The sequence below is a fragment of the Camelus ferus genome, chromosome 1 (genome assembly GCF_009834535.1).
Source record: "Camelus ferus isolate YT-003-E chromosome 1, BCGSAC_Cfer_1.0, whole genome shotgun sequence".
Classification (NCBI taxonomy): domain Eukaryota; kingdom Metazoa; phylum Chordata; class Mammalia; order Artiodactyla; family Camelidae; genus Camelus; species Camelus ferus.
The window spans coordinates 2,269,936-2,282,559 of NC_045696.1; the positions used below are offsets into that span (position 1 = coordinate 2,269,936).

At 58.4% G+C, this 12,624-nt stretch overlaps 1 protein-coding gene and 1 non-coding gene across 2 annotated transcripts; both read left to right on the forward strand.

The window, feature by feature from the left end:
- Positions 1 to 440: 440 nt before the first annotated feature.
- CSTB (cystatin B) lies at positions 441 to 4,250 on the forward strand. Its single transcript, XM_032496254.1, has 3 exons — positions 441 to 756; positions 3,422 to 3,523; positions 3,908 to 4,250. The coding sequence occupies exons 1-3, from the start codon at positions 691 to 693 to the stop codon at positions 4,034 to 4,036; spliced, it is 297 nt and encodes a 98-aa protein (XP_032352145.1). The 5' UTR covers positions 441 to 690; the 3' UTR covers positions 4,037 to 4,250.
- A 3,564-nt stretch (positions 4,251 to 7,814) lies between these two features.
- Positions 7,815 to 7,923, forward strand: LOC116666887. Its single transcript, XR_004323696.1, has one exon. It is a non-coding gene; the product is annotated as a U6 spliceosomal RNA (small nuclear RNA).
- Positions 7,924 to 12,624: the final 4,701 nt, after the last annotated feature.

The following is a 12,624-nucleotide window of genomic DNA, read 5'->3' on the forward strand; positions in this document are numbered from 1 at the left end:
CGGTCCCGGCTGGGTGGGGGCTTCTCTCCCCTCCACCCTCGGCAGCTCTCAGGTCCAGCTCCCTGCTCCTCTCTGGACCACAGATGTCTCGGTCATTTCAGGACCTACCACTGTCCATCGCACGCACTGGGTCAAACTGTGGGGACCTGGAGATAGAGGGCCCTGGGGGCCAGGCTAGCCCACCTCCACCCCACATCCTGCCCCGCACCGGGCGGGCACCTTCGATACTCCCTGCCGAGCAGTGCCCACCCCCGCGGGGCCTGGACCACTCCCTCTCCAGGGAGCCTGACGGCCGCGCCCCCTCCTCCCGTGTCCTGCAGGCCCGCCCCCACCCCCGCCCTCTGACTCAGACGCCAGGGGAGGATGACACCAAAGCCGGGGTGGGGGAATGACCCTGCAGCCCACGACCCTTGGTCCCGAGAGGGTGCCCGCGGGGGTCCCAGGTTGCGGCCGTGGTCCTGACGCCAGCGCATCGCGACCCGGACGCCCCGCGCCGCATTCTCGCCCCGACGCCCCGCGCCGCAGTCCCGACTCAGGATCAACCCCCAACCGCCGCTCGCCATGGTTCCGCCCGCGTGTCACGTGACCGCCGCGCCAAGTCCAGGTGCTCGGCGTCCGTCCGCCACTCCCGCGAGTGTCCGCCGCTCCTAAGTGCCCGCTGCTGTTTCGGGACCGCCGCTCGCTGCCGAGATGATGTGCGGTGCGCCCTCCGCCACGCAGCCGGCCACGGCCGAGATCCAGGCCGTCGCCGACCAGGTCAGGGCTGCAAGGGGCAGATGGGGTCCCCGGGGCCGGGGTCGTGCGCCGGCATCGCCGCTGGGACGGAGGAGGTGCGCCCCTGCGCATCCTGCCGAGGGCCGGGGGTGGGCGCTGGACCGATGCCCCTCTGCGCCGCGGAAGCGCGCTCGGGGGTGTCCACAGGCGAGGGGACGCGATGTGACGGTTGGGGAAAGGCGGTTAGCAAACGGTGCAGCGGGTGGGGTAAAAAGTCACCATGAGTGAGTCTGGGGACAGGGTACACAGGCTTCCCAGGTTTATACTGTTATTCTAGTACTTTGTGTAAGTTTGAAATGATCTCCAAATGAAATGTATCGAAACAGAAACCAGGCCGGGTTGCAGAGGCAGAGCCGGCTTCAGACCCTGGGCAGCTAGCTGCCCCCTCATGGCTTTCCCAAGAAGCCACCTGCACCCAAGGACCTGGCGTGGGTGGGATGGGCACCCAAGGACCTGGCGTGGGTGGGATGGGTCGGGCCTGCCCTTGTGTGTCAGCAAAGTCAGCGCACCAGAAGCCTTGGGTTCTGATAAGAAAAGTAAGACAAACTTGTCTTTTAATTTTCGTAAACTTAACTTTCATAAACCCGAGGGCGTGAGAAGCCCCATGCCCTCTCTCCTGTGGTTTTGACGTTTGCAGGCAGTAAGGAGTGGTGGTGAGTCAGTCTCATGAGACCTTGGAAAATGAGGAATTTGCAGGGACTCCAGTGTGAGCCAGGCCAGGAGGTGGTTCTTGGCCCTTCCCCACAGCCACACAGAGCCCAGCCTTCCCACTGCTTCCTGGTTCTCCCCGCTTGTCATGTGAACTTGGAAGCCGTGTAAGCTCATTCGGGACAGAAGAGTTGCTGTCCCAAAGAGCTCTTGAATGATTCGGTGTCGATTACTTGAAAGTCTTGAGAGTCGTTGCTACTGGGAGGAACTCTGAGGCAGGAATGAGGGGGCCGCCCGTGTGCTGGGTGGTCTCCTAGAGGGGCAGGGGCACCGTCTGTGGCCCTCTGTACTGACCGCTTTCGGGAGCGTCCTGGGCTGCAGAGGAGAACAGAGGCCAGAGACTGACCACTGGCCGGAAGGACATCAAAGCGGTGCACTCCGTCCCCACCTCCTGGAGTCGTCCTGTGCCTTCCCTGGCCCTCTGTGCCACCTGGGCTCGGAACTGGCAGCTTCCTAACGACCCTGGGCCTTCTGCGCTTCCCTTGGCTGCGGCCCAGCCCATCTTTCTCCCGGTCAGAGACAGTGTCAGTGAGCTGCCCTCACGCAGGCAGCGGCCTGGCCAGACATTCGAGGCCTCCACGTTGCCTGTTCCACCACCTCCATTTGGGTTTTCTCACCAGTCCTTGCAAACATCAGGGGATCCCCTGCCTCCACTCCTGAAAAGGGCAAAGAAAGAGGCAGTTCCTTCCCTGACTGCGGGCGGGTTTGTGGGTGTCGCTCACCCCTGGTCTGGTGGACTGTCTGCAGGGTCAGTTCCCTGCAGAGGGAGCCCGGCATCTTGCAGGAGGACGGGCGTTACAGGGAGGTATTCAGACGCAGATGGGCCCTGGCCCCGGGGCACACGCACACACCCCTGTGGCAGCCGCACTGAGATGGCAGAGGTGCAGCGGGACCTGCCTTCCTGTGCCTGCCCCTCCCTCCTGCCCTGTCTGCCCACCGCGACACCAGGGAGCGCCCCTCCCTGAAGGCGCTGGAAGGCCACGCAGCCTTTGCCACAGTGACTGACTTGTGCGAGTGACCGTGATCCCGTCTCCCAGCCAGCTCTGGTGCCTGCAGTAACCCAGGCAGCAGCCAGCGCACTTTCAACCAGATGAGATTCTGAGGTGGAAACAAAACCAGCCTGCTCTCCCCTTCCTCCGGAAAGATGCTCAGTTCCTGAGAGGCCAAGACCCCGGAAACCAGGACTGGTCCAGAAGTGTGATCACTGTCTGACACTTAAGGTCAGGATCAGCCGTGGCTGAAGGCGCCGCGTCCTAGAGAAATCACCTAAAAATGAATCCTGCTGCATCAGTAAAGCTGCTGCGTTGTCTGTCACAGAAGAAACTGGGACTGCTTAAGAGAATTAAGGTGCCCCCTAGAAGATGGAAGATCAAATTTAACATTGAATTTAGTTTAACATTTTTAAGTGTTCTCGTTTTTAATTTTAAAAGAGTAATTTAAAACCCGTATATGGGGAGGGAAGGGTATAACTCAAGTGGTGCACAGGCTTAGCCTGCCGGAGGTCCTGGGTTCGATCCCCAGTACCTCCATTAAAAAAAAAAATTAAATAAATAGACTTAATTACCTCCCCCTCCCCCCAAAAAAACTATATAGGAGCATTCAAGTGAGCTGCTCACTAAGTAAAAAGGAAAGCAGGGTATGAGCTTGTCTATAGTGTCGTGACAACAATGTGAAACCCTCCTGTGCCGGGAAGAGGAAGGACAGCGATGTGGGGAAATAGCACCGCTGAGACCTCGGCGGAATCGAGGCGCTGTTTGCTGTACCTTGTCACCAGTGCGCAGTCTCATGTCTCTGCTCGGTTGTGACACTCGCGTCATAGAAAGTCCGTAGAGGGTGCGTGTTAGAACCCGGCCCATCGCGCGTGGCAGAGGTCGGCTCGTGTGTGAGTCCCTCGGGCAGGAGCGAAGCTGCCACGTCTCCCTGTGCTCCCGCCCCCCAGGTGAAGGCACAGCTGGAGGAGAAGGAGAATAAGAAGTTCTCCCTGTTTAAGGCTGTGGAGTTCAAGAGCCAGGTGGTTGCCGGCAGGAACTTCTTCATCAAGGTGGGTGTCAGCCTCACAGGGGGGTCTGGCCCGAGGTGGGGCCTCGTGGGTGCCAGGGCAGGGTGCTAAGGGGGGTCCTGTGGCAGCCCCCAGCATCAGGGAGTCATGGCCCTTTAATGAGTGTGTGCGTGCACTCCGGCCTCCTTGGAGGAGAGGACCGAGCTTTGGGGGGACTCAGGGTTCTGATGGGGTGATTGTGGGGTGTCGGGTGCTGACTGGGGCCGCGAGGAAGGAGGAAGGTGGGGATGGCATCGGCCCCGTCCCCGGGGACCTGAAGGGGCATGGCTTCCAGGCGTCCAGGGTCTTTGTCCGAGCCCAGTCCAGTGGAGCAGGGAACTTGGGGTCTGAGGCAGCACCTAACGTCTCCCTCGACTCTCCTTCCAGGTTCAGGTTGACGATGAGGAGTTCGTGCACCTTCGAGTATTTGAGAGCCTCCCACACGAAAACAAGCCCCCGGCCTTGGCCAGCTACCAGACCAACAAAGCCAGGCACGACGAGCTGTCCTACTTCTAGTCCCGGATTCTGACAGCCTGCCGCCCGCTGGCCCTCTCCTCTGCGGGCGTGTGCCTGGGCCGCTGCCCCTCGGGGTGGGGGCGGGCTGCCCCTGGGCCTCTGTTCCTCACTTCCATCATGTGCTTTTTCCTGCCAGTCAATGATCTTAACTAAATTGCTTTCAAGGACAGCTTGTGTTACCTTTAAATATATATCTTTTCGGTCTTTTTGAGCATCCTCTGTTTGGGTTTTTTCATTCATCAAAAGCCATCATCACCATATAGAAGTGTCCCGAGGTGAGAGCTGTCCTGGGGGAGCCCCTGCTGGGCCCCGCGCAGCCTGAGGTGCTGCGCCCCGGGGCTGCCCAACGTCACAGCGGGTGGGATTCCTGGAGCCGGAGTTCTAACCACAGCTCCGCATGCTGTCTCTGCGACTCCTATCTCCAGGCCTCTGCTTCCCCCTATAAAACAAACAGGCTTTGAGTCAATCTGATTCTCGAACATTCGCTCTCGACGCAGTCAGACACGTTGACACATTTCTCCACCCGGTAGAGAGGCACAGGCAAGCCTGCAGGTGACACAGGCGACCTCGCTGCGCTGACCAGCGCGGGGCTGTCTCGTGCTCACCCGCGGAGCCGCCTGAGCTCAGAAGCCGGAGCATCGGCGAGAGCAGGCCTGTTTCCGTGCTCTCTGGTCTCGGCAGCCGTCCCTGCCCGTTCGCGGAGTCAGCGCGGTGGTGACTTTGCCGTGTGTCTGTGAGGTGGGATAAGAAGGAGTGCGCCCTACGTGGGAAGAGTGAAGACCGCGAGGTCTCTCTGTGGTCCAGGGTCCTGGCAGGTCCGTCCCCGAGCTCGGCCAGAGCCTCTCGCGTTCCTGAGTCCCGCTGTGCCGTTGGGCTTTGTGCCAGGCGGGGCCGTCCAGGTCGTGCGGGCAGCAAACAGACCTTTGAAAGCAGAGTAAGAAAACGCTGGGTCATGAGCAGTGTGCGTCCTGTTCTCTTTCCATGATCTGTAAGAATAGAAAACTTCCAAAAAATAAAAAACTTAAAAACAGAATAGAAAACGTCCCTAACGTGCTCTTGGTCTTGGAAAACAAGAGCAAGCGAGCAATTTCGCACTGAGAGGCCGACCCGATAGACTTCCCTCCGGGAGCTCCCAGTGCCGGGTGGCAGGGAGGTGCCACTCGGGTGCAGCCGCTGGCGGGGAGCGGGGAGCGGGGACGGAGGGCAGATCTCACCAGCAGGGACAGTGACCGCTTAACGGGTGCAGGTGTTTTCTCAGGTGATGGTGCATTTTTGAAGCCACAGGTGGCGGTGCACGACGTCGTGAAGGCGCTCAGCGCTAGGGGCTGCGCCCTTCGCAGTGGTGGTGCCGCCTGCTGTGTGAACTTGGCCTCGCGGAGCGCGTCTCAGCCCCTCTGCTCTTCCTCCTCTGCGCTCTTACCCGCGGCGGTGCTCACCTTTGCGGCCTTTAAGGGTTGAATGACCAAGGATCACACGTTTGAAGGGCTGCCTGCCCGCTGGCCCCCAGGCCCCGGGTCTGTGTGTGTCCCTGAGCTCTCGGAGAAGGAGAGGGAATTACCCAGACCAGTGCCCAGCTGGCCGCGGAGGTGGCGGCTTCTGGGGGCTGGAGGTGCGCCAAGAGGGTTTCTGGGGCGCGGGCAGGACGGGCTCTTCCAGGGGAGACAGACCAGGGGCGCGGCCAAGGCACTCGGGGACCTTGCCTGCGGCCAGCTGTGCAGCCCTGGGCGGTGTAGCCCCGAGGGGACCAGTAGCAGCAGAGATTGAAGGGGAACGGGGCTTGGGGGCCGTGCGGTCTGGTCACCTCCCTGGGTGGAGAGGCTGCGGCTTCCGTCTGTGCCCTGCGGCTGCGTGTGGGAGACGGGGACGGAGGTGCCACTTCAGCAGGGCTCTGCAGGTCTGGCCCCGCCGTGTCACAGTCTTCAGGAGCCTTGAAACTCAGTAGGTTCTGTAGGTCTGAGTGAGCCCACGACTGCCCCCAGTGAAGCTCTCTGGGGGTCCTGAAGGCAGCAGGGTTGAGACCGGCGGGTAAGCCCTGGAGGACGAGGACGCGGGCAGGTTGTAGCCGCGCACCTGCAGATGGCGGGGAGCCGGGCTGCGGCCCCACCCATTTGCTCTCGGCCAGCGGCAAGTCCGTGCTTCGGGGAGCCCCTCTGCTGACCTGGGGCAGCTCCGGGGTCCCGCCAGAGCAGCAGCTCTACACGCGGTGAGTCCTGGGGCTGCCATAACAAACCACCACGGACCACCACAGACCGGGGGCTTGTGGCGGGAGACAGCTTTGCTCACAGTTCTGGAGGCCAGGAGCTGAAAACGGAGCTATCGCAGGCCACGTTCCGTCCGCAGGCTAGCGGGGAGGCCCCTTCCTGCCTCTTCCAGCTCCTGCGTCTCTCCAATCTCTGCCCCCGTCTCCACGTGACCCTCCTCCTGGGTTCGGGTGGCTCCAGTCTTGCTCTTACAAAGACACCAGTCGTGTCTGACTCAGGGCCTGCCCGGCCCCAGGAGGGCCTCCCCTAACCGGGTCCCGTCTGCAAAGACCTTATTTCCAAATAAGGCCACATCCACAGGTGCCGGGGTCAGGACACAGACAGGTGTTTGGGGGACACAATTCAATGACGACCTAAGTCACGCTGAGTGGCCTGTATCCATATTAGCCTCCTACTGCAGCTAATGCACCATGCCCCCCGCCCCCACCCCCGAGACCCCGCCCACCTGGCACCCCCCACTGCCACCTGCACACACGAGCCGGTCCTGGGCGTGCAGGACGTTCCTTCCAGCGCAGGCCTGTGTCTCCCCCCTTGCTGGGCTGGGACGTGGCTGTGACCAGAGGTGGTGGAGGCACGTAGGGAGGGAGCAAATGTCAGCCTGTGAGGAGCGGACTCAGGCGTATGGCTGCTGCTCTGTCTCGCGGGGCAGGAGCTGCTCTCCTTCAGCAGAGGCGAGGGCAGTGGGCGGTGCCACCTCGGGCATCAGGGGAGTCAGGGCTTCGAGGACCTCAGACTTGACCTCCCCACGCCCCATCCAAGGCCTCCGGGCCCCAGGTCCCTCGGCCTGTGGCTGCATCACTCCAGCTCTGCCTCTGTCTGTCGTCACGGGTCTATGTTCCTCTTCATCTTTCCAGGACACCAGCCATCAGATTTAGGGCCACACTCATGCCGTGTGACCTCCTTTTCACTAGGACATCTGCAAAGACTCTTATTTCCAAACAAAATCACCTTCTGAGGTTCTGCTGCCCCTGACTTGCTGGAAGACACTGTTGAATTTGGGGGAGACACCTGTCAAAGCTAAATTTAGCATCCTTTTCAAGGGTGCGACCTTTGTAACCAAACCCTGAATTCTACCCTCACCGTGGGCAAATGATGTGGAATGTGAATTCTATCTCAATAAAGCTTCAGGAGGGACGGGAGGGAGGGGGAAGGGATGGGTGCCTACTGTCCTCCCCCTCCCCCTTCCCTTCCCCGACTCAGGCTGCAGTGTGGACTTGATAGTTAGCCACCTCCGAGGTCACAGACGTGGATGAGGGCCACACTCCCAGGAAGGCAGAGCCACAAGGCCGAAGGGGCCCGGACTAGCCTTCCGCAGATTGAGACTCTGCTGCTGGGGACAGCCCGAGTCTGCCCCCACGGGGACCTTCTTCACTGCCGTAACTGAGGCAGAATTCCAGATGGGACGAGGCTGTGTGGCTGTGATCCCAGAGGCCTCTGGAAAGTTCCAGGCAATGAACACAGGCCAGGCCCTGAAGGACCCCAGCCGATGCACGCTGAGCTGAATGGGTCTTGAACAAGGTCCTCCATGTGCTCACTTCCCTGTTCTGAAATTGGAGTGACAGAGGAAGATCAGCATGAACTCTGTACAAGGATGACATGCAAATTCGTGAAGCGTTCCAGGTTTTTATCAACTATCCTCCAATCAATCAATCAATCAATCAAACATCATATACATTTTTTTTAAAAAACGTCTCCAGGGACAGAAGGCAGAGGTGCCAGGCAAACCTGTAAGGTCAGCCCAGCTCAGCAGTCGCTGTGAAGGTGTGCGTGGAGCACCACGGGCAGAGGAAGGACTCCAAGGCAGAGCTGCGGGGCCAGCGGAGTCATAGCTGGACCCTGATGGCAGTGCCTCCTGGCCTCCCGTGCGTCGCCCCCCTTTCAGTCAGGACAGCCACACCTGCCTGGGAGGGGACCTGATCTCCACACCGCCAAGCCCCGCAGCTGCCATCAACCCCCTCCCTGGCTCGGCCCCGACCCCGCAGAACCCGCGCCTCGGCAGCTCCGTCCACCAGCCTCCCCTCTGCTGGCCAAAACTCCCTGGGCGCGTGTTGTGTCTTGAACGGCCTTTGCCACGCGGTCGGTGCCCTGGTGACGAGGGCAGTAAAGCCTTGGCACGTGCTTACTCTCAATCTGTCTGATAGCTATGCTTTTTAACATTTTGAAAAATGTACTTTGATAAAAAACAAATGTTGAGAGTCCATTTGCAGGCTCTGCCACAGAAGTGGTCAGATGGAATTTCAGCCCTATCGGCTCTGCTTTAATATTTATATATTTTCACGGTCCTTTAACATTCTTTCAGAAAAGTGCACAAAAGATGAACATGTCATTGTGACTCAAACACTGGCATAACCATCTCTTCAGCTGAGAAACAATACTGCTGGTTTCTGGGTCTCCGGAAGTTTCCTTCCTTCCTGGAGATAACGGCTGCCCTGAAACCTGTCACAGCTGGTTCCTCGATTTTCTCTGATTTTGCCCAGAAAAATGCCATTGACTTTGGCTCTTCTTCAGAGGTCTATCAGTGGATTCGCACCGCATGTGGTCTTTTGGCTCAGCCTGTGTGCGGTGGCCCCACACCATCATGTGTGGGTGCAGTTCTCTGCCAAGCGTGGCTGGCAGTGTCCCCCTCGCTGAATGCACGTGTCCACTCTACTGGTGATGGACACAGGCTGTATGTCCAGTGTGGGACCAACATTATCAGCATGCTGTGGACGTTTGAGCATCTCTCTTGTTCTCCGGGGCGTGTTCCTAGGAATCCCACTGCTGGGTCCAGGGCTGCAAGAATCCACCACTTCCCTGGAGGACGCCAACTGTTGTTCAAAGTCGGGGTAATAATGTGTGTTCTCTCCGCATCGGACCGGAACTGCTGCCTTACATCCTTGCCAATCTGGTGTGCGGTGGAATCCAGTACTGATTTTAGTTTGACCCCTCCGATTACAAATAAAGTTAAATATTTTTTTCATGCGTCTCTTGGACATTTGAATTTCTTCTTTTACAAAGAGTCTCTTCAATCCTCTTGCTCGTTTTTCTTTTAGGTAGTGTCTACCTTTTCCTTACAGAAATTTCTTAAATTCTGGGCGCTAATCCTATCAGTTTAATGTGTCGGAACTATCCCCTCCTACTCTGTGGTTTTTGCTTTTCTTTTTTTTCCCAGTTTTTTTGTAGGGGAGGTAATTAGGTTTGTTTGTTTGTTTAATGGAGGTTCTGAGGATTGAACCCCGGACTTGTGCATGCTAGCCCACTCTATCGCTGAGCTATACCCTCCCCGCCTTATTCTTTTTCTCTAAGGTACAGTTTTCGAGGTATGGTTACCCACTGTGAAATGCCGTGTTCGGTTTGACAAATTTTGAAAAACCCACGTAGCTAACACCTCCACCAACATGCAGACGCTCCCTCGTGCCCAGCTGGTCGTTCCCACTCTCACTCCCGGGGGGGCCCTTCTCATTCCTGTCCCCGTGGGTGAATTTTGCCTGCTCTCAAATCATGCCTTGGTGCACTTGTGTTTCTGGCTTCTTTTGCTCAGTGTAAGGTTTTCGAGGGTCGTTGTGTTGCTATGCGCTTCAGTTAAGTTTGTTCCTTGTTAAAGCAGAGTAGCTTTTCAGTCTACGGCTATACCAGCGTTTGTTTATCCATTCTCACGTTGACTCTGATAAACATGCTTTTGATTGAAGTGTAGTTGGTTTACAATGTTGTGTTAATTTCTGGTGTTCAGCAGAGTGATTCCGTTATATATATATATGTATATACTTATGTTTTTCTTTTAATGCTCTTTTTCACTAGGGGCCATTACAAGGCACTGAGTGCAGCTCCCTGTGCGGCACAGTGGGACCTTGCGGTTTATCTGCGTTATGCATAGTGCGTATCTCTAAATCCCAACTGAGAACCATGCTAGTGTTCATCAGTATCTTCCCTTACGGCCGGTGCTTGTGTGTTCACTTAAGCAACCTCTCCTTGCTCTGAGGCCATGACTAATCTCCCAAACCATTGCCGAAAGCTTTATAGCCGTCCCTTTCACAGGTAGGCCTGTAATTCACCTGGGGCTGATTTTTCAGGTCCCAGATGAGACGACGGTCAGGGAGCATTTTCTGCAGCCACCCTCTTCTGCCAGCACCACGTATGTAAAAGCCTGCCTACAGGCCACGCCGCCTGCAAGCTGGCACCAGACGGCCTGTTCGGGGCTGTCCTTTTTTGGCGTTTGTTCACCTGGCTGTTCCTCCAACTGTCTCAGTTGCCGTATTTCATCAGTTCTAAGATGCAACCGTCTTCCCCACAACGTTATGTTGTCTCTGAAACTGGGTTGGTCTTATCATCAATGGTGTCTTGGATCCAGCAAAATATGGCCCTTTTAACTTGAGATTGGGTAGATCAAGTCCTCCCAAGCTGTCCTTCTGGGCAAGCATCTTGGATGTGTAACATCGTGTGAAAAGCTGACACGCGTCCACAGCAGGGATAAAAGGTTAACACCTCTAACACACAAAGAGCTCTTACAAGGGGGGAGAAGAGGATGGAAGACAATTCGACAGAGTATTAACACTTCCACTGAACTCTCTTACCGAGCGAGGAGCACAGCGGGCCGCGCCGAGAGCCCACCTCCGTCCTGGTAGCCCAGCATCCGCCGGCAGGCGTGCTCACCGCCCGGGGCCGGCTCTGGAGAAAAGGCCTCACACCTGCCTGTGACCCACAGAAGGGTGCCGCCCTGGCAGGAGCGCGGGCGATGTGCCCTCCAGCTGGCGCCCCTCTGCACGCTGGTGGGTAGCCCTGGCCCCTGGTCCTTTGTGCCCCTGATGTGACTGCAAGCGCTGTGTCCGCAGTGCCCGGCACCCGCCAGGTAGCTGACAGGCGGAAGAGGGCGGAATCTCTCATGCGGTTCAGGGCTCCACCTACCACGTGCTCCCAGCTCGCCTCTGGCGGACCTGCCCCTGGGCCCTGCCACGGCAGCTCCAGCGCTGGCGTCCCACCCAGCGGGACCCACCCTCAAAAGCCCAGGGGGGCATGCACCCCCGGGGTGAACTTTGACCAGGGTTGGAGGAGATGGGAGGGAGCAGCTGATGCAGAGGTCCCCGCGGGCCCTGCAGATGACCCCGTGTGACCCAGCAGCCCGGCGGGTCTCCAGGCCAGTGGCCAGGCACACACTGCCTGGCACACTCTCTCCCTCTCCTGTCCTCTGCCCTTTTCTGTCCTCACCCAGCACCCTGAGAGGCACCTCCCTCCTTAACACTGGAGATCCAGAAAGGTGCCCAAGGCTGGGCTCGCTCCACCCACCCATCATGCGGTTGAATAGCCCGCCCTCACCTCGTGTCCCAGTGCCCGAGCCTGGGTCTGTCGCCTAACACAGCAGAAGGGACTTTGCAGGTGCAATTAAGCTAAGGGTCTTGAGATGGGGAGATGGTCCCGGGGTAGCCGGCTGGGCCCAGTGCCATCGCAGGGTCCCTATGAGAGGCAGGCAGGAGGGTCCATGTCAGGGAGACCAAGGAGGCCTCACTGCTGCTTTGAAGAGGAAGGAGGGGCCACGGGACAAGGAAAGCAGGTGCCTCTGGGAGCAGGAAAAGGCAGGGAAGAGACTGTCCCTGGAGACCCCAGAAGGACCCACTCTGCCCACCCACTTTTTTTATTGAGGTCTTGGTGTGCAGCATTACATAAGTTTCAGGTGCTCAACAGTGACTCGCAGTTCTTAAGCCAAACTCCACTTACATTAACCTAAGACACCGGCTGTATTCCCCGTGCTGCACCATGTCTCCTTGTAGCTTATTTCGGGCAGAACAGTTGGTACATCTCATACCCTCTCCCCGCGGGTAACCATTCGTTTGTTCTCTAGATCCGTGAGTTCCCGACCCCCTTCTAGGCTTCTGACCTCCAGACTATAAGAGAATGAATCTGTGCTGCTCTGAGCCCCTCAGTCGGTGGGAGCGTGTTCTGGCCCCCACAGGGGACTCGGCCCTCAGGGTGAGGCCTGAGCAACGCTGGGACGGCAGTGGAATCGGAGGGACTTCAGACACCGTCCTCGCCCACCCTCCTCCCTGCCTGTCCCGCAGAGCCCGGCGGGCCTGGAGAGACTGCAGGACTGATTGACAAAGGTGCAGGCTGATCTTGGAGAGAATGGGTACCAGCCAGGCTAGCGGGAGCAGCAGCACCCCCAGGCAGCAAAGGAGCTGGGACCCAGGCCCTGGAACCCGGAAGGAGCAGGACACTGGGTCAATGACCAAAGCCAGTCCTCAGAATCTGGCAGAGAGGGGCCTGGAAGGGGAGCCTCACTCCCTCTGATCCCCAGCCCGTCCTGCAGGGAGCCCACAGGCCTGGCGTGCCCAAAACAAGCCTCCCGGGGCAGAGGGC

Coding starts and splice junctions, on each gene's coding strand:
- CSTB (XM_032496254.1), top strand. CDS start 691: ATGATGTGCGGTGCGCCCTCCGCCACGCAGCCGGCCACGGCCGAGATC. Junction 757..3,421: donor TCCAGGCCGTCGCCGACCAG/GTCAGGGCTGCA, acceptor CCCGCCCCCCAG/GTGAAGGCACAGCTGGAGGA. Junction 3,524..3,907: donor GCAGGAACTTCTTCATCAAG/GTGGGTGTCAGC, acceptor CTCTCCTTCCAG/GTTCAGGTTGACGATGAGGA.